Source organism: Filicampus tigris, chromosome 13 (assembly GCF_054856515.1).
Source record: "Filicampus tigris isolate MCC_2025a chromosome 13, RoL_Ftig_1.0, whole genome shotgun sequence".
NCBI lineage: Eukaryota > Metazoa > Chordata > Actinopteri > Syngnathiformes > Syngnathidae > Filicampus > Filicampus tigris.
The window spans coordinates 2393529-2412666 of NC_141229.1; the positions used below are offsets into that span (position 1 = coordinate 2393529).

General features: G+C 42.9%; 2 protein-coding genes across 3 annotated transcripts; both read right to left on the bottom strand.

The window, feature by feature from the left end:
* Positions 1-1568: 1568 nt before the first annotated feature.
* LOC147137126 (uncharacterized) lies at positions 1569-4594 on the bottom strand. Its single transcript, XM_086050580.1, has 9 exons — positions 4377-4594; positions 3569-3714; positions 3396-3508; positions 3141-3288; positions 2886-2984; positions 2701-2796; positions 2469-2554; positions 2217-2394; positions 1569-1952 (listed from the first exon to the last, which is right to left on the bottom strand). Exons 1-9 carry the CDS (start codon positions 4432-4434, stop codon positions 1797-1799), a joined length of 1080 nt encoding a protein of 359 aa, XP_085906706.1. The 5' UTR covers positions 4435-4594; the 3' UTR covers positions 1569-1796.
* A 2076-nt stretch (positions 4595-6670) lies between these two features.
* mapre3a (microtubule-associated protein, RP/EB family, member 3a) lies at positions 6671-18436 on the bottom strand. Of its 2 annotated transcripts, none has more exons than XM_086050191.1 (7): positions 18277-18436; positions 16393-16520; positions 16061-16206; positions 15374-15530; positions 13549-13691; positions 12635-12787; positions 6671-7775 (listed from the first exon to the last, which is right to left on the bottom strand). In XM_086050191.1, exons 2-7 carry the CDS (start codon positions 16511-16513, stop codon positions 7707-7709), a joined length of 789 nt encoding a protein of 262 aa, XP_085906317.1. In that variant the 5' UTR covers positions 16514-16520; positions 18277-18436; the 3' UTR covers positions 6671-7706. The 2 variants fall into 2 exon arrangements, with proteins under 2 accessions (XP_085906317.1, XP_085906316.1); XM_086050190.1 differs by having other exon boundaries at positions 15338-15530.
* Between the last annotated feature and the right edge of the window lie 702 nt (positions 18437-19138).

The following is a 19138-nucleotide window of genomic DNA, read 5'->3' on the forward strand; positions in this document are numbered from 1 at the left end:
TGGCTAAAAACGAGCGGATTAACACTTATAGTGTGACCTATATCTTTGCTACTGTAACAATGAAAATTTCCCCACTGTGGGATCAATAAAGGCATTCTTATCTTATCTTATTCCACAAGCACAATATATATCAGAATCCCCCGTTTCAACTAGTGGGCTTGCATAGAACATATTCTTAGGAGAAAAAAAATGTTTGCGTTGGCTTCCGCTTTAAGCGAGTGATTTGGCCAAGACAGCAGAACACAGTTCACACAACACACATTTATTGCCTCTATATCACTATTTTGATTGTTTATTTCCATGTGCATTTATATCATTTGCATGTAAGCATTAATACATAAATATTATAAATATGAAACCTACAATGTGTTACCTATAAAACGTGTTCGAATGACATGAAGACATTGATTCAAACTACAAATCTCTAGCAAAATATATTCTGGATTTTGTCACTCAAAGCATACGTGATGCAGAACAGCAACAACACTAGAGCCATCGATAAAAATCGAATGCAAAAACGTGTGGGCGTTATGAAGGCTGCGAACCCTCTGAAAGAAAAGACAAAACGCCATATAACAGTCTTGACGTGACCCCTAGGATTTCTTTTATAAGCGTGCCGTAGTTGTCCTAAGCATCGGCGCTTGTCGTGCAAATTGCTCCTCCGTTGACCCAACGTTCCGGTGGTCGTGCAGGTATCCTCGCTGCGAGTCTTCCGCAACTCGAGTCCACCCGAGCTGACTTGGTCCAAAAATCGGGTTAGCCACGGAGCCAGAGGCTCCAAGATGATTTCTCAATCCAGAGAGTTACTCCTCCTTCTGTTGGGTGTCCTTCTGAGTCGCGGTGAGATTTTTTTCATTTTAAGATTTAGTTAGAATTAAGAAAATAAAGCTGAATTTTTCCCTTCCCAATGAAACTTGATTTAATTTAAGTATTTTTTTGTGGTTGATAAAGGCAAAATAGATGGGCAGTAAAACATGTAACATAAAATGTAATAAAAACTTATGCCACCCTATAAACCGACTATGTAAAATTTATTTAATTTATTTATTAAAGCTTGTCTCTTTGTAGCTTGTCTTGTAACGTCAGATCGACCCTTGACCAAGAGTTTCTTCTCCTTCAAAATCCCGTTGTCCCGAGATATTCTCCACAGTTTGTCTCTGAAAGCTCTCATGGTAAACTGAACGATGACAGGTCGACTTTTAGTCCGACACCAACCCAGTGAACTGCGTCCACCAGGAACCCCCCGTTTTTCCTTATCTTCTGGAGCAAGCATCGCAAAAAGCTCGAACACTTATTTCTGATATTCTCTGTGGCCAACTCCTTCATATCCCATACAGGCGTCTTTATAGCATCTTCATTTTTCTCTACCCTACAGTCTCAATTCCTTTGAGCTACTCACATACCCCAGTGAGGACTTGAAATGCTTTTCAGTATTATAAATGAATGTAAAGTCCTCTCATTGTGCCCCTTCACAAATCAAATGGCAAAGCAGTCTTATTACATTCTCCATTTTTGAAAAGATACCGTATTTTAAGCATTTTACACTAAAATGCAACATGTAACAGGACTTTTGCAATACAGTACAATTTTATTGGAGGAAAATGGAGGGAAACACATTTAAAAGGCATTCACGGATCAATACGTTAGGAAATATAACTTATCGTCAATCTGCAACTAACTTCATCCGGGACAATGCCTCGAGCTGCAGTGTGAAATTATGCTCTAGATTATGCTATAGATTACAGAAACATAGCTCCTTAAAATGGCTGGCGCATACGCGTAATTATGTCGAGACGTCACTTCTGCCACAGCTGCCTGACATCCGTCAGGGTCACGCTGTTGTACACTTTCACGTGTGTGATCTTGTCCAGGGCCACTCGGTACTTGTAGTCCAGGTGGACATCGCCGTTGACGGTCACGTGGAAAGAGTTAGCGTCACACCGGATGGTCATCTGAATGACAAGACCGCAGGGCTCAGCAAAACGGCAGCTGAGATTTTTTTTCAACCAGTCAAGCTTCATTTTCAACCCCAACAAATGACTGGTCGTCAATGTCCGGAGACATGTAGACCATTTGTTTATCTTCAATAAAGCTAACATGCTAACGTGAACCTGTGAGGTCCACATGCTAGCCACGAGTCCTCCGTGCTGCGCACCAACAAACACGTCGAGATTTTTGTGATGGAGGCGTGTGTAAAATGAGTCATCGAACGTCACCTCAAAGAACTGCCCGGGTGCAAAGGGGAAGAAGTCCAGCTGGCGCTCCTCCTTGCCCCAGGAACCAGCCAGAAACGAGTTGCGCACAAACACGTTCACAGCGCACAAATAGTTTAAGCGAGGGTTCAGGTGCAGCGCCAGCTGTCTGCCACCTCCAGTCAACAGGTCGACATCGAACCTGCAACACAAAAGCAAAAGAGCAAACGTGCTGTCATGGCAACATCCCGATTCGTGGGGGATGTGGTCTAGTACCGTTTTGGGTTGTCGTGGACTCGCCCTCTGACGATGATGCTGCTGCCCACCCTGAGACCTCCAACCAGCTCGCCAATTAGTGAATTCTGCAACAAGACAATGCAATTTGCAAGTGCAAGTGCATTTGTGACTGTCCAATGTCACATGACCACTTTAGTTTGAATGGGTCGAAATGTTAATCAATGTTGATAATGCTTGACAACATTTGAACAAAAAAAAAAAAGTGACACACCCCGGCAGTGTTCATAACCAGCAAGCGTGAGCATGTGACACCATCATCAGGCGAACATGACTGGAGACCGGCCACGGTCACAACGTCCTCTGGTGTCTGATTTAAAAAGAAATGAAAAAACAACAACAGTTAGCGTCATCGTGTCTTCCCGTGACTTGGGGTCCGTGCCTGAGACGACCACTCACAGTCACGACCACCTTTCCCGTAACGGCCATCTCGGTGACCAGCTCCAGCGCCATTTTTTCAGTCTTGTCCAACTCTTGAGTGCCGCTTGGCACCACCACCTGAGACCGAGCGGGATTAGCTTAGCATCGGCTATCGCTAAGTGTGCACACTGTCCAAAGTCATTGGCAGAATCTCTCACACGTTGGCTGTATTTTAAATCCGACTAATGACCGATGGGAACAATCTCATTATCTTTCTTGAAGAAGGCTACTCACCATGGCTTCACATTTGCAGATGTAGTACTCCTTGGTGCTGTCACAGTTGAAGTCGAACCAGAGACCTCCATGTTTGGTCACCATGGCAGCACAGTTGGCACCATACTTGCCATAGCCATAGTTGCTCGGCTGCTTGTCCGCCCATTTCCTGCAACAAAAGCCCCTTTCACACTTATGCAGTCATGGTCGAAGCTTTTGAAATCTACCTAGCAACAAATGACCCTGAGGATGAATCGGAGCAATAACGCGACTCACGCCATGGAGTCAGTGAAGAGACTTCCATCAGTCCACTTCCACACTCCCTCCGTCTCCTCGTCCGTCAGGCCCAGCCAGGCCTTGTCCTGTTTGAATGTTGTCGTCAGCCATTCCTACAACAAATACAAAATGAAGTAGTAGAAATGGATGAAAGTGCGGTGCGATCATGTGACCTTCTCGTCGCCGTCCAGAATGCTCGTCAGGTTGCTGTCACGTGACAAACAGTAGGCATTAGCCTCCCTCCACGTCTTGGTGTCTTCGGAGATATAATAACACTTGTCCTTGTGCTCCAGCCAGCCTGTCGGACACTCACGCTGTCCTGCAAAGAAACCAACAAAAATGACAAATTTCACCAGAGTACGCTTAATTGACCACACTAAGATCCACAGCAGGACGAGGGCCAAAATGAAATAAGTGAAATAGTTGCATATTGAAAATACGGAAAGAAAGACCACGACACAGTATTCAAAGATGAAAAATGCTTCCAAATACTGCCATTCACAACCTCTGTCATGGTTGTAGTATCATTGTTTGTCCACGTGGAGGCACTATTCTCAGATGGTCGCACAAAGTGCCTCCAGTGTTGAAATGTGTAAATAAATGATATCGTTTGCATTTATTCATCCGTCAGTACCAAGATACTACGTGAACTGATCCTGGATTTATTTGTCAATGTTAATGGCTACAAAAATAGTGACTATTGTGTAACCCCCGTGTTTTGGAGCTCCTTTAATGAGCCCTAAGCACACAACACGCTTCACATTACATTAAAGCCAGTTACAAAGAAATAAAACGTCACATAAGTTTTACCTAATCGGTTTATAGGGTGGCATAAGTTATTACATTTTATTTTTATTGCCCATATGACATTTGCTTTTATCAACCACCAAAAAAAAGACTGAAATCAAATTAAGATTCATTGGGAAGGGAAAAAATCCTTTATTTTCTTAATTCTAAATGGGAAAAAAAAAAAAATCTCACCGCGACTCAGAAGGACACCCAACAGAAGGAGTAGTAACTCTCTGGATTGAGAGCCCATCTTGAGGCCTCTGGCCAGTTCTCCGTGGCCGACCCCACCTTCGGATCAAGTCAGGTCGGATCGACTCGCAGCGAGGACACCTGCACGACCACCGGAACGTTGGGGCAATGAAGGAGCAGCGCACCACAAGCGCCGATGCTTTGGACGACAAACGACACGCTCACAAAGGGTCACGTCAAAACTGCCATATGGCGTTTAGTCTTTTCATTCAAAGTGTTCAAAAACCACGCCAAAAAAAAAACAAAAAAACGCATCCCTCATAACGCCCACCCGTTTTTGCATTCAATTTTATTGATTGTTCTTTGTTGTTTTGCATAGTGCTTTGAGCGACAAAATCCAGAATATATTTTAGTTTGAATGATTTTCTTTTCTTTTAATGTTCAAATAAACATTCATTCATTCATAGTTGAAAATTTTTTATAGGTAAAGTTTCATATTTATAATATTTTTGTAATAATGTTCACATGCGAGTCTTTGTGTCAGCAGGTATTCCGTGAACACAGCCATAGGACAAATGAAATGCACATGGAAATAATAAACAGTCGAAATAGTGATGCATAGACAATAAAGTATTGTGTGAACTATGTTATGCCGTCTTGGCCAAATCACTCGCTTAAGTTGATAGAAACTTCAATCTCAATGTGTGTTTTTTTTTTTGTGGTTTTATATAAGGGCTTTTGAATGATGGAATTTAAATGGACCTGTCGTGTAAACCAAGCCATACCAGACTAGAAGTATTATGTTTTTTGAGATATGAGCCATCTTTCATTATCCTTCGTTCTTTTGTTGAGAGTACGAATCAAAATTGTGAGGGTTTGAATTTTTTTTTTTTGTGAGTACGAATAAAAACCGTGAGTGCATTGTTTTGTGAATACGACTCTCGCTTCTGCGACTACGAATCTTCACTACGCACGAATTGCCAGCTGAGGATACAATCACTTTGTGAGAGGACGAATCTGCACAACATGCAAATTAGGATGACGTCACGCAGGCCACAAGCGCGGATCTTCACAGCAGGTAAAGTCATCGTGTATATACAATTTATTAAGAATTATTTCACACAAATGTTATATATAATAGCTATATAATAGCTTTGGACTCACAAGCTAATGATGCATTTTACTGTTAGCATTAGCACGTAGCGTTGGCATACAAAAAGTGAGTACGTGCATACTTAGCCGCCATAAATATTTGATTGATTGGCTAAAAATATCGTAAATATCACTCCCTTTAAAGCGACACTGTGTCATGTCAGTTTTTGTTGATTATGGCGGCGCCATGTGGACAAAAGCAGTAGTGTTTTGACAAAAATCAACCACATTTCCCATGCGTGCCAGCGCATAGTGTCGTAAAATACTGAGCCGTCCTTATAGCGAAAGGAGGAAGTGAGTATGCCGTAAAGCAATTCAGGACATTTGTAATTTTTTTGTGTGCCAGGGTTGCTCCCATCCTCCTCAAAGTTGCTTTGTGCCAGTAAAAACGATACAGACCCCCTCAGGGCATAAAGTCCCATTCAAGTACTGTACTTGTAAGTCAATGTTTCATCAAAAGAGTTGTGGAAAAAAATGTACTTTAGCCAAGATTTTTAAATGATTTTTGTCCGTTGTTCAAATGTCATCTTATTTGTATTTTGTTTATTTATTTATTATTGTTATTATTATTTTTTCTTTCTTTAAATTTTCGCATTCTTTGTGCTTACAGTCTTACATGCGGGCCACTGCTAATACTGTTCATTATTGTCGCGATATTAGGACTGTCCATTTTGTATTATTTTTATTTACTTATTCTGTTATTGTTTTTATCATTATTCCCTGTAAAAACAAAAAACGAGGCATGTTTTGAATGCCTTTTATGTGAGTTGTTTGTTTGTTGCTTCAAATAAAAACATTTGAGAAAAAAAATAATATATATATATTTTTGTCCGAATATTTGATTAAATTCAAAATGTTAGTAGGATAGATTCAATAGCTGCAGCACGACTTGACACCCTATTTTCAAACCCTAATTGAAGCCAAGTTTTCTCTCTGGAAGATTACAATAACTGCAATGTATGACCTACGATCACTAGTAATCTTGAGGCGCTTAATGCACGCACACGCAAACGTGTCACTTTCCTGGCAGCTACTACTACTGACAAAATACGTCTTTTATCCATTTCATTCCTGTGTACTTGTACCGTAATTACACAGCAACGCACACACGGTATGTCTCAAAGGGATGATTAGAAAAGCAGCAGTTAATTTCACAACTGTTTATTTCTTGAAAACTCAAAAAAGAAGTGCGCTCCGAACATGTTTGTGCCGCGGACGAGCGTCACCTTTGAAGCGATTCTGCAACAAAACAAAACAAGCAAAACAGGGGAGGCAACAATACGACTTGTTTCACATCGTTCACCAAGATTCTGACCAAAAAAAAGGATCTCGGTACCCTTTCAAATAAGGTCTTAAAATATGTGCAGAAATTCTCGAGACGGGTGACAATGTACCCCCCCCCAAAAAAAAAAAACCCAAAGATGACCAAACAGAGATGAGAAACGAGTGACACAAAAAGTTGGCCAATGACGAATCAGTCAAAATCCTTTACAAGCCCTTGCCTTGTTTCGCCAACTTTGTGCTGTCATTGGGTGGTCTTCATGTCAATCATTATATTTGCCGCCTCTGATTGGCTGTGACAGGCTTAAAAAAAAAACAACAAGACAATCTCCACATGAAATACTTTTTACAAAATATCACTCATTCACAGTCAATGTATAACATTCTCATGCTCAGATATGTGGCTGGTCAAATGTAATAATAATCAATGCGTTCCGATCACATCCTTCAAAGTATTTCCCCCCCCCTCCCGGTCCGACGTACTATAAACCCCGCTCGAGCGGAAACCAAAAAGCTTGGCCTCAAGTTTTCTCGTACAGTAGGTTTCTGCTACAGGAGATTGGTAAGAAAAAGAACTATAAGTTAAATAAATAAGGAACTGCTCTTCAAAAGTCACTTGAGCTTTGTAGTTGAAAAAGTGCCGCGAGGCCGCGCAGCCAAGGCAAAATAAATAAGTCGAGCCAAAAGCGGCCGAGTCGCGCGGCGCTGTCGGCCGACCCGCGACGACGTCGAGCTGCGTGTCGGAGGACGGCCAAAGAAAGGAGGAGTGGCGAGGACGGCCAATGATGACGGGTTGGTGGCCGGTGACTTTGGTAGGGGAGCCGCGTGCACAAAAAGGGGAAATCAAATCAAAGAAAAAGAAAAAAAAAAGGGGGGGGGGGTCAGCAGGAGGGGCGGTGTTCAGTATTCATCCTGGTCCAGGTGGGCTTGTTGGTCAAATTCTTCATCTTCCGGAGGCGCAAAGCCCTCCTGGAACACACAACAAAGCGCAGCTGTCAAAAAAACGTGTGCTGCCTGAACACTTTGACCGGCAGCCATTTTCAAACCAGTGGCAGCCAATTTGGAGCATTCGGATCGATCAAGGCTCACAGAATCGGGTGTTTTACACACAAGGTACCAAATGGAAGATTAGATGCAATATGGGTTGGTGACTTGGATGCTAATAATTGTTGCTTTAGTGACGCCTCAAACATCTCCACAAGCATCGAGAAAGTAGTAACAGCAACTATTTGATAGCGACTGCAACTCTTCTTTGAAAATGTGCTTTAATCAACCTAAAAAAATCAGCCAGCTTTAATGGTGACAGCCTATTTGAAACCTTAAACCACATTTGAAACCCCAATTGGAAAGCCTAACCCCTTACTTGAAACCCAAAATCCTAATTTGTAGCCCTAACCCTAGTTTGAAACCCTAGTTGGAGACCCTAACCCTAGTTGGAAACCCTAACCTTAGTTTGAAACCCTAGTTAGAAACCCTAACCCTAGTTGGAAACCCTAACCCTAGTTTTAATCCGTAACCCTAGTTTGAAACCCTAGTTGGAAACCCTAACCCTAGTTTGAAACCCTAGTTGGAAAACCTAACCTTAGTTTGTAACCCCAACCCTAGTTTGAAACCCTAGTTGGAAAACCTAACCTTAGTTTGTAACCCCAACCCTAGTTTGAAACCCTAGTTGGAAACCCTAACCCTAGTTTGAAACCCTAGTTTGTAACCCCAACCCTAGATTGAAACCCTATTTGGAAACCCTAACCCTAGTTTGTAACCCCAACCCTAGTTTGAAACCCTAGTTTGAAACCCTAACCCTAGTTTGAAACCCTAGTTGGAAACCCTAACCCTAGTTTGAAACCCTAATTAGAAACCCCAACCCCAGTTTGAAACCCTAGTTGGAAACCCTAACCCTAGTTTGAAACCCTAGTTGGAAACCCTAACCCTAGTTGGGAACCTTAACCCTAGTTTGAAACCCTAATTAGAAACCCCAACCCTAGTTTGAAACCCTAGTTGGAAACCCTAACCCTAGTTTGAAACCCTAGTTTGTAACCCCAACCCTAGATTGAAACCCTATTTGGAAACCCTAACCCTAGTTTGTAACCCCAACCCTAGTTTGAAACCCTAGTTTGAAACCCTAACCCTAGTTTGAAACCCTAGTTGGAAACCCTAACCCTAGTTGGAAACCCTAATTAGAAACCCCAACCCCAGTTTGAAACCCTAGTTGGAAACCCTAACCCCAGTTTGAAACCCTAGTTGGAAACCCTAACCCTAGTTGGGAACCTTAACCCTAGTTTGAAACCCTAATTAGAAACCCCAACCCCAGTTTGAAACCCTAGTTGGAAACCCCAACCCTAGTTTGAAACCCTAGTTGGAAACCCCAACCCTAGTTTGAAACCCTAGTTGGAAACCCTAACCCTAGTTGGGAACCTTAACCCTAGCTTGAAACCCCAACCCTAGTTTGAAACCCTACTTGGAAACCCCAACCATAGTTTGAAACCCTAGTTGGAAACCCTAACCCTAGTTTGAAACCCTAGTTGGAAACCCTAACCCTAGTTTGAAACCCTAGTTTGTAACCCCAACCCTAGTTTGAAACCCTAGTTGGAAACCCTAACCCTAGTTTGAAACCCTAGTTGGAAACCCTAACCCTAGTTTGAAACCCTAGTTTGAAACCCCAACCCTAGTTTGAAACCCTAGTTGGAAACCCCAACCCTAGTTTGAAACCCTAGTTGGAAACCCTAACCCTAGTTTGAAACCCTAGTTGGAAACCCTAACCCTAGTTGGAAACCCTAACCCTAGTTTGAAACCCTAGTTGGAAACCCTAACCCTAGTTTGAAACCCTAGTTGGAAACCCTAACCCCAGTTTGAAACCCTAGTTTGAAACCCCAACCCCAGTTTGAAACCCTAGTTGGAAACCCCAACCCTAGTTTGAAACCCTAGTTGGAAACCCCAACCCTAGTTTGAAACCCTAGTTGGAAACCCTAACCCTAGTTGGGAACCTTAACCCTAGCTTGAAACCCCAACCCTAGTTTGAAACCCTACTTGGAAACCCCAACCATAGTTTGAAACCCTAGTTGGAAACCCTAACCCTAGTTTGAAACCCTAGTTGGAAACCCTAACCCTAGTTTGAAACCCTAGTTTGTAACCCCAACCCTAGTTTGAAACCCTAGTTGGAAACCCTAACCCTAGTTTGAAACCCTAACCCTAGTTTTAATCCGTAACCCTAGTTTGAAAGCCTAGTTGGAAACCCTAACCCTAGTTTGAAACCCTAGTTGGAAACCCTAACCCTAGTTTGAAACCCTAGTTTGTAACCCCAACCCTAGTTTGAAACCCTAGTTGGAAACCCTAACCCTAGTTTGAAACCCTAGTTGGAAACCCTAACCCTAGTTGGAAACCCCAACCCTAGTTTGAAACCCTAGTTGGAAACCCCAACCCTAGTTTGAAACCCTAGTTGGAAACCCTAACCCTAGTTTGAAACCCTAGTTGGAAACCCTAACCCTAGTTTGAAACCCTAGTTGGAAACCCTAACCCTAGTTTGAAACCCTAGTTGGAAACCCTAACCCCAGTTTGAAACCCTAGTTTGAAACCCCAACCCCAGTTTGAAACCCTAGTTGGAAACCCCAACCCTAGTTTGAAACCCTAGTTGGAAACCCCAACCCTAGTTTGAAACCCTAGTTGGAAACCCTAACCCTAGTTGGGAACCTTAACCCTAGCTTGAAACCCCAACCCTAGTTTGAAACCCTACTTGGAAACCCCAACCATAGTTTGAAACCCTAGTTGGAAACCCTAACCCTAGTTTGAAACCCTAGTTGGAAACCCTAACCCTAGTTTGAAACCCTAGTTTGTAACCACAACCCTAGTTTGAAACCCTAGTTGGAAACCCTAACCCTAGTTTGAAACCCTAACCCTAGTTTTAATCCGTAACCCTAGTTTGAAACCCTAGTTGGAAACCCTAACCCTAGTTTGAAACCCTAGTTGGAAACCCTAACCCTAGTTTGAAACCCTAGTTTGTAACCCCAACCCTAGTTTGAAACCCTAGTTGGAAACCCTAACCCTAGTTTGAAACCCTAGTTGGAAACCCTAACCCTAGTTTGAAACCCTAGTTTGAAACCCCAACCCTAGTTTGAAACCCTAGTTGGAAACCCCAACCCTAGTTTGAAACCCTAGTTGGAAACCCTAACCCTAGTTTGAAACCCTAGTTGGAAACCCTAACCCTAGTTGGAAACCCTAACCCTAGTTTGAAACCCTAGTTGGAAACCCTAACCCTAGTTTGAAACCCTAGTTGGAAACCCTAACCCCAGTTTGAAACCCTAGTTTGAAACCCCAACCCTAGTTTGAAACCCTAGTTGGAAACCCCAACCCTAGTTTGAAACCCTAGTTGGAAACCCTAACCCTAGTTTGAAACCCTAGTTGGAAACCCTAACCCTAGTTGGAAACCCTAGTTGGAAACCCTAACCCCAGTTTGAAACCCTAATTTGAAACCCCAACCCTAGTTTGAAACCCTAGTTGGAAACCCCAACCCTAGTTTGAAACCCTAGTTGGAAACCCTAACCCTAGTTTGAAACCCTAGTTGGAAACCCTAACCCTAGTTGGAAACCCTAACCCTAGTTTGAAACCCTAGTTGGAAACCCTAACCCTAGTTTGAAACCCTCGTTTGAAACCCTAACCCTAGTTTGAAACCCTAGTTGGAAACCCTAACCCCAGTTTGAAACCCTAGTTGGAAACCCTAACCCTAGTTTGAAACCCTAGTTGGAAGTCCTAACCGTAGTTTGTAACCCCAACCCTAGATTGAAACCCTAGTTGGAAACCCAAACCCTAGTTTGTAACCCCACCCCAATTTTGAAACCCTAGTTGGAAACCCTAACCCTAGTTGGAAACCCTAACCCTAGTTTGAAATTCTAACCCTAGTTTGTAACCCCAACCCTAGTTTGTAACCCCAACCCTAGTTTGAAACCCTAGTTGGAAACCCTAACCCTAGTTGGAAACCCTAACCCTAGTTTGTAACCCTAACCCTAGTTTGTAACCCCAACCCTAGTTTGTAACCCCAACCCTAGTTTGTAACCCCAACCCTAGTTTGAAACCCTAGTTGGAAACCCTAACCCTAGTTTGAAACCCTAATTGGAAACCCTAACCCTAGTTTGAAACCCTAGTTGGAAACCCTAACCCTAGTTTGTAACCCCAACCCTAGTTGGAAACCCTAGTTGGAAACCCTAACCCTAGTGTGAAACCCTAGTTGGAAACCCTAACCCTAGTTTGAAACCCTAGTTGGAAACCCTAACCCTAGTTGGGAACCCTAACCCTAGTTTGAAACCCTAGTTGGAAAGCCCAACCCTAGTTTGAAACCCTAATCCTAGTTGGAAACCCTAGCCCTAGTTTGAAACCCTAGTTGCCTCTGGAATGACCTGCCATTGGTCGTTAGGCAAAGCCCCCTCTCTGTCCATTTTCAAAACCCGGTTGAAGACACATTTCTTTTCTCTGGCTTTTGATCAGACCTGAAATTTTCGGCTCTTTTCCCGTGTCAATTGTGTATAGTGTTTGATGTTAATTTATTGGCTTTATTTAGTTATATATTTATTTATATCTTATATATCATTTATATCTATATTCATTCATACGTGCATCACAGCCTTTTACTGTTTTTTATTGATTGTATTGTTGGTAAAGAGCTTTGTTACAGCTCGAGCTGTTACGAAATGGGCTATGTCAATAAAATTGGATTGTATTGTATTTCAGTGAGGCTGTCCTGCGTCGTCGCCAAAACACGCCACTGGCAAGTAATCGGGTGTTAATCGGAACGTATCCCGTGGGACAGTTGATGCGGCGGCTAGTCTGACGGAGAGGAATACCTCTGTGGCGTAAAGGATGTCGATTATCCTGCTGAGCACCGGGTTGCTCTCGCTCTCGTGCTCCTGGCAGATGAGCTCGATGTCTCGTAGTTTACTGAAATAAAAGTCTCTCTCCTTCTCAAGGCCGTCCACCGTCAGCTTCAACTCCATCAACTGTTCCAAAGACAAAAAAATGTATACATATTAGAGATAGACCGATATGTTTTTTTCAGGGCTGATACCGATTACCGATTATTCGTAGTCAAGGCGGTGGATAACCGATATTTGGAGCCGATATTAATTTTTCGTAAAAAAGAAAATATTGGCCTCAAAATCTAACAATAACAAATAAAATTCTTAAGTTTGTTAAAAACGTCTTCAAGCATATGTTTATTGAACAATTTTGCAGATATGCATAATGTAGATATTTTTGGGGGGTATTATTATTGCTACACATTTTTGACAATATACATCTTTGTTGCCAAAATTCTAACAAAAAAGTTCATGTTCGGCATGTCTTAAAAAGTCAAATGAAAACACTTTAAAAAAAAATAGCTCCATATGGTTTTCGACACTAAATGGAAGTTCTCCAATATTTCAAAATGACAGAAAATGTAACTTTCACATATCTTTGTTTTGATTCCAACACCGTTTTAAATTGATTATTGTTATAATATAATATAATATATTTTTTATTATCGGCCGTCAGATATTTTAAAAAAGCCGATGCCGATATTCGTCAAAACGCAGAATATCGGCACAATCGGTCTATCCCTAATATATACGTATATACTTGACATGTCTTCAGCCATCCATCTATTTTCCACAATGTCCCACACTGTAAAAGGGACATGGGAACCATTTATTCACCATGCTACCGGGGCAGCCAAATCAAATACGCGGTAAAAGGACGGGATTATGGCTCGTTATGAAACCTGCTGATTGAGCTCCGTGATCTCCGCGTCGCTGCCGCCATTTCGAGACAGGGTGGAGTTCTTCCTCAAGGCCGGGGTGTTGTGCTGGACCCTCTGCGGCGTCGGCATGTTTTTGGGCACCGTCGGAGACGTCCTCTGCGGTCCTGCCGGACGTCAGAACGTGGTCAAGACATGCTTGGCATTTTATATTCAAAAAAAAATAAATAAATAAAATAAAATAACCTGATTCAGTAAAGCATTAAGTTCACACATGACGCTGCCTTGGTCTCCCGTATCAGGAGCAGATACAAGACACCGAGACCAATGACAAATAAAATGAAAAGAGAAAGCAACTAAAGTCGCAAAACTTGCCAGCAAAAAGCATTCAAGTCAGTCAAGACTCCGTTAAAGGTGAAGTCAACCCAAAAATGTTCTTGACAAGAATTTGTTCTATGCTGTAGGGCTGAGCAATTAATCGAAAGTCAATTACGATGACACTCCACGAGTACAAAATTGTCATCTTGTAAAAAAAAACGATTAATATGCATTTGTAATATCCACATAGAAATCATACTTGAATTCATACATTTGCACTTTTTATAACTCATAACTCATTTTAGACATTTTGCTTACTCCAAAAGGAATGTATTTTCAAAGAAATGTATTTGCCTTGATATTTTTTCACGTTTAAACATTTTCTTGTTTTGTACCAAAAAAAAAAAAAAAAAAAAAGATCCTTTGAATAATCGTAATTTCAATTATTGTCAAAATAATTGTGATACATATTTTTTTCATCATCGGGCAGCCCTACTAGTCGAAACACGGCATTCCGATGAATACTGCGTTCATAGAATATGAACTAAGCAGCACAATCCACCCGCTTTGATTCATCTCGGGGTGGGGGGGGGGGCGTCCATTTTGTCACATGCTGTCGACCGAAAATGACATCACAGTTGCTCGGGGCTCAGGTAACGACCGATCATGGCTCAGGTTCAGAAAAGAGGTGAGCCGTGATCGGTCGTTACCTGAGCCCTGAGCAACTGCGATGTCATTTTCGGTTGACACCAAGTGACAAAATGGCTGCCACCTGAGATGGTTAAAAACAGTTGGATTTTGCTGCTTAATTTGTATTCCACAAACACAATATTATTCACAATATCAAGTTTAGACTAGTAGAATATATTATAGTAAAGATTTTTAGGGGGTTGACTTCCGCTTTAAGCCCGTATCTGACTGTGTGCGCACAAAGCGATTATTTTTTTGTTGTTGGTTTTTTTTTGCGAGGGTTCATTCAAGGTCGCAAATGGTCGCAAGCAGTTTTTCTCGTCGCAACAACATTTTGAACATGTCTACCAGAAAAGCTGTTTGCGACCGTTAAAAAGAAAAGGCAACACTCGCCAACTTTCGGCTCTCAGTGAGATACAAAAAAAATAAAAAATTTGCAGCAGCATGAAACTGACTCTTGCTGGTCATTGGCTCCTTGAAATGATGCCTTCACAGGGAATGGGATTTTACAAATTTCAGGTCTTCATTTTGGGTGGCAATGTGACGTTTAAAAAAAAAACCCAACATATTTCCACGAAGTAGTACAGTTCCATTCAGCTGCAACATGGTACAATACGAGTTCTTTGTGACGATTCTGTCAATCAGTTGACCACCCGAACCAGTTAGTGAAAAGTGGAATCGGCAAATAAAAAAAAAAAAACGACGGCCAATCATTGTGCGATTCCAATGCTCGCCGAGTGCCTTTGCGCCATCCAAAGCTCAGCAAAGACCGTGCAGCAATGGCCCAAAAAATGGTTTTGGTTACCTGGAGTTCTCTTTGGTTTGTGGCTAAAGTGATCACCTGGGTTGAGGGCGGGGGCCACATCCTGCCCCTGTCTGGCTAGCATCGGGTCGTACTCCTTCCCGTCGTAGTTGGCGTCGAAGAACTTCTTGAACCACTGGACAAACTCAAAGTTGTCCTGGAACTTGCCCTTGACCAGCTTTTCGACCGGAATGATCTGCCGGAGCACAAACGCGAGCAGATGAGCTAAAAAAAAAAAAAAACTTTCAAAAAAAAAAAAGCACAACAGGAAGTGAGTAGGGATGTAACGATTCACTCAAGCTCCGATTCGGTTTGATTTTCAGTTCCCGATTTTCAATTCTGCAGCCATCCACTGTTTGGCGCAAAAGCATCATTGGATCTACATATTCAAAATGTGCTCTGCATGTGGAATGAAAAAACGTTTCGAGACATCATTTTCTAGATGAAATAAAAAAAAAAAAAGATTTTTCGATTAATCGATTAATTGGAGCAAATCGATTTTAGATCGATTTTCAATTAGTTATTACATCCCTAACAAACACACACCGGAAAAGTCCTTCTGTTAGACGCTATGCATCTGGAATGAAAAAACATTTCAAGACATCATTTTCTAGACAAATTTAATCGTCTCGATTTTTCGATGAATCGAATCGATTTTAAATCGATTTTCGATTCGTCGTGACATCCCTAGAAGTGAGTGAAACGTAATGACGATGCGATTCGGACCTTGTCAACGCTCATCCTTTTGAAGGCTGCTTGGAGAACTTTGAAGTTGTGTATAAATTCGTGCTCCAGCTTGGCTTGAAACTTGACCTTCTTCAGGAGGATGCACCCCGGGAACAACATATCCATGAACTGGCAGTACGCCGCCCCTGCAAATATAAACCCATTTATTAATAGTAGTGTCAACTTTTTTTCTGACACGCCCCCTCCTCACTCCGCCCACCGCCACCCACGTCATCTGTCATTTTTAGTATATGCCGCGGGCCGCTGAAAAAAAAAATGGTCGGCGGGCCGCCGATGGCCCCCGGGCCGCAGTTTGGATATTGCCATCTTACCTGAGCAGAGCTGTTCGATCTTGGTGTAGGTGAGCTGCAAGGAATCGTTGACCCACGCCAGCATGTCATGGCGGCTCAGGTTGTCAATGGACACAGACGTGGCGTACACATTCACTGCCATCCCCGACCTAAAAGACACACACACACACGCACACACCGGAAACGTCCTTCCGTTAGACGTGAAGTGAGAAAAGTCACAAAACTATGACGTAAACGCTCCATGACCCGATCCACAGACCCAAACCCCGTTGTCGGGGCGCCGCCGCGATCCTTGAGTGTAATAACCGCCGTGCCTGCGAGGAGCCTTTAGCGCTGTCGCTAATCCACACGTGTGTAGCAGGGAGCGTTGGTGAGCATAATCCTCTTGCGGCTTAAACACAAAACACCTCGAGTGCGCGCGTGTGTGAGATCACACATCTGTCAGCGTCAGCCTTCTCGATGCTCACTTTGCTAACACCTGCCATCTTAAGTCCAAAACGGCAAAAAAGAAACTCAAGAAAACTGACGCGCAAAAGGATGTAAGCAGCAGCATTACCCGGTCACCATTTGAATTTTGATTGTTTTTTTTTTTTTTCAGGAAAGTGCTGAGGCGTAACAAGTTTCTACCACGAACATATAAAATTGTTTAAGTGTCTGCGGGAAATGTTACTCACTTGTGCTCTAGTCACTAGCTACTCTGTAAACAAATAACAGTGCGGCTCAGCCTTTGGCTAGCGGACATCAGAGTGAGCAATATGCATTTTGGCCACGTGAAACTGCGTTTTAAAATGTAGCATACTATGCACGTATTTGCAGAGGTTATTTTTGAACAAAAAACTAAATCAGGGATGTTCGATATCACTTTTTTTTTTCAGACTGATACCAATATGAGCAGTCACTCTTGAGTTCTCACTGATACCGAGTACCGATCCTGACAGTACTTTTGATATGTATAACATTTCATTTCGCACAATGACAAAACATTATGAACAAAACCTTTATGATGCGCATGATGATTCGTATTTGTGTCAAACTGCCAAAGTATGGCGCCACCTACTGCCGAGGAGGACCTACTCCATGCCAGATTTACCGGTACCTGGCATCGCAATTCGCCCGTGCCTCCAAAAATGACTTTGTGTGACTTTGCAACAAGGGTGACAACCGTTTCGAGCCACTGTACCACACTATACATGAATCCATAGAAGTTGTCCGGAATATACAAAAGTGAACGCAAACAGCTGCAATAATAGTCAGCAGTGGTATCTATTATCTATATATATATATATACACGTGTGTATCAGTAAATCTATATAAGCATCAATGTACATTAATACACAATACATAATTAGTGGTGACTTTCAAGATGAAATCACTGTAAAAAGTTTCATATGCGTTATATAGTAATAATCAAACTATTATGGCAACACTTCTTTGAATATAGTGACGTCACAGTGAACCCCCGTTTATTGAATGGAAGTTCTTCCATGTGGCTTCCTTCCAGCTGCAAATACGCAGTGAAGTGGTGTGATTTTTTTTTTTTCTTTCCAGGATATTGATGAGGGTGCTGCGGGAGGGCGTCTGTCCTCTCTCGAGCAGCCGCCGGCAGGGCCTCGTTAGCCGGGGAGGACTGCACCAACATCCGGGGTGTGAAACGCCGAAGGCCGGGCGGGCAGGCAACAGCGAAAAAAAAAAGGGCGGAGGTCTGTTTTCCATTCCGAGCCGGGGGGGGGGGGGGAATGTTTTTGTCTCGCAGCCTCGACAAAAGGCTTGACGGCCGCTTTCGGCAAGGCCTCCGCCGCACATACCTCCGCACTGCCGATCACTCCGCGCTCATCATTATCATTCCAAATGAGGATGAAAAGACTCAAAATGCCGGGAAGTTGGATATGGTGGGCGCTTACTCACTGTGTTCCGGTTGTCGTCGTGGTCGTGGTGCTCTGGAAGCCTCCGTGGTGCGCTGCGCCTTCTTGCCTGGGTGCCTTGGTTGCTTTCCGGCCGCCCTCTGCTCTCCTCAGCGCTCGCTCCGCCCGCTACTGCGCATGCGCGGGCGCTCCACGCTGCTTTAAAGGGCTTGCTGATTAAAAATAGAACTTTGGCCGCTTTATGCCGTAGACACATGATGGGATGTGTGATTTTTTTTTTTTCCTCACACCCCCCCCTCGTCCCACCTCGGAGGACAAATACGTCCATTCTATTCCATGACAAGCAGCTGATAAGTGATTTAATCATGTACAGCAGGGGTGCCCAAGTTCGCTCCTCGAGAGCCGCTATCCAGTCTGTTTTAGATGTCTCCCTCCTCCAACAGACTTCATTCAAACGAACAGCTCACCGTCAAGTTTTGCGGTAGCCTGACAACGACCCTGATCATTTGAATCGGGTGTGTTGGAGGAGGGAGACATCTACAACAGGCTGGATAGGAGCTCTCGAGGACCGGACTTACCGTAGGCCTGTCAGAAAAGTTCCGGGATACAAAAGTTATAGTATACAATAGTCCTTTGTTTGTTGGTGTTAGGATGGCGCCACACCAAGGCTATAGGGTGCGAAAGCCAGAAATCTGTATAGCCCCAGTTAAGCCCCTCCAACATTTTAGTTGATTTTCTAAAATATATTTATACCTGATTTTTTTCAACCCGCTTATTGGTCAAGCCGCACTTCAGGCCCAGGAGAGAAAAAAATCCTGGAGACATGCCTGTCTAGAAACCCAACCACGATGGACAAAAATGTGTGAAACAGAACCATATATTTATGTTATTATATGCGTTAATAA

Coding starts and splice junctions, on each gene's coding strand:
- LOC147137126 (XM_086050580.1), bottom strand. CDS start 4,434: ATGGGCTCTCAATCCAGAGAGTTACTACTCCTTCTGTTGGGTGTCCTT. Junction 3,715..4,376: donor GGGTGTCCTTCTGAGTCGCG/GTGAGATTTTTT, acceptor GTTTCTTTGCAG/GACAGCGTGAGTGTCCGACA. Junction 2,395..2,468: donor GTCCACGACAACCCAAAACG/GTACTAGACCAC, acceptor TTTGTGTTGCAG/GTTCGATGTCGACCTGTTGA.
- mapre3a (XM_086050190.1), bottom strand. CDS start 16,513: ATGGCAGTGAATGTGTACGCCACGTCTGTGTCCATTGACAACCTGAGC. Junction 13,692..15,337: donor CAAACCAAAGAGAACTCCAG/GTAACCAAAACC, acceptor GACGTCCGGCAG/GACCGCAGAGGACGTCTCCG. Junction 7,776..12,634: donor ACATCCTTTACGCCACAGAG/GTATTCCTCTCC, acceptor TGTGTGTTCCAG/GAGGGCTTTGCGCCTCCGGA.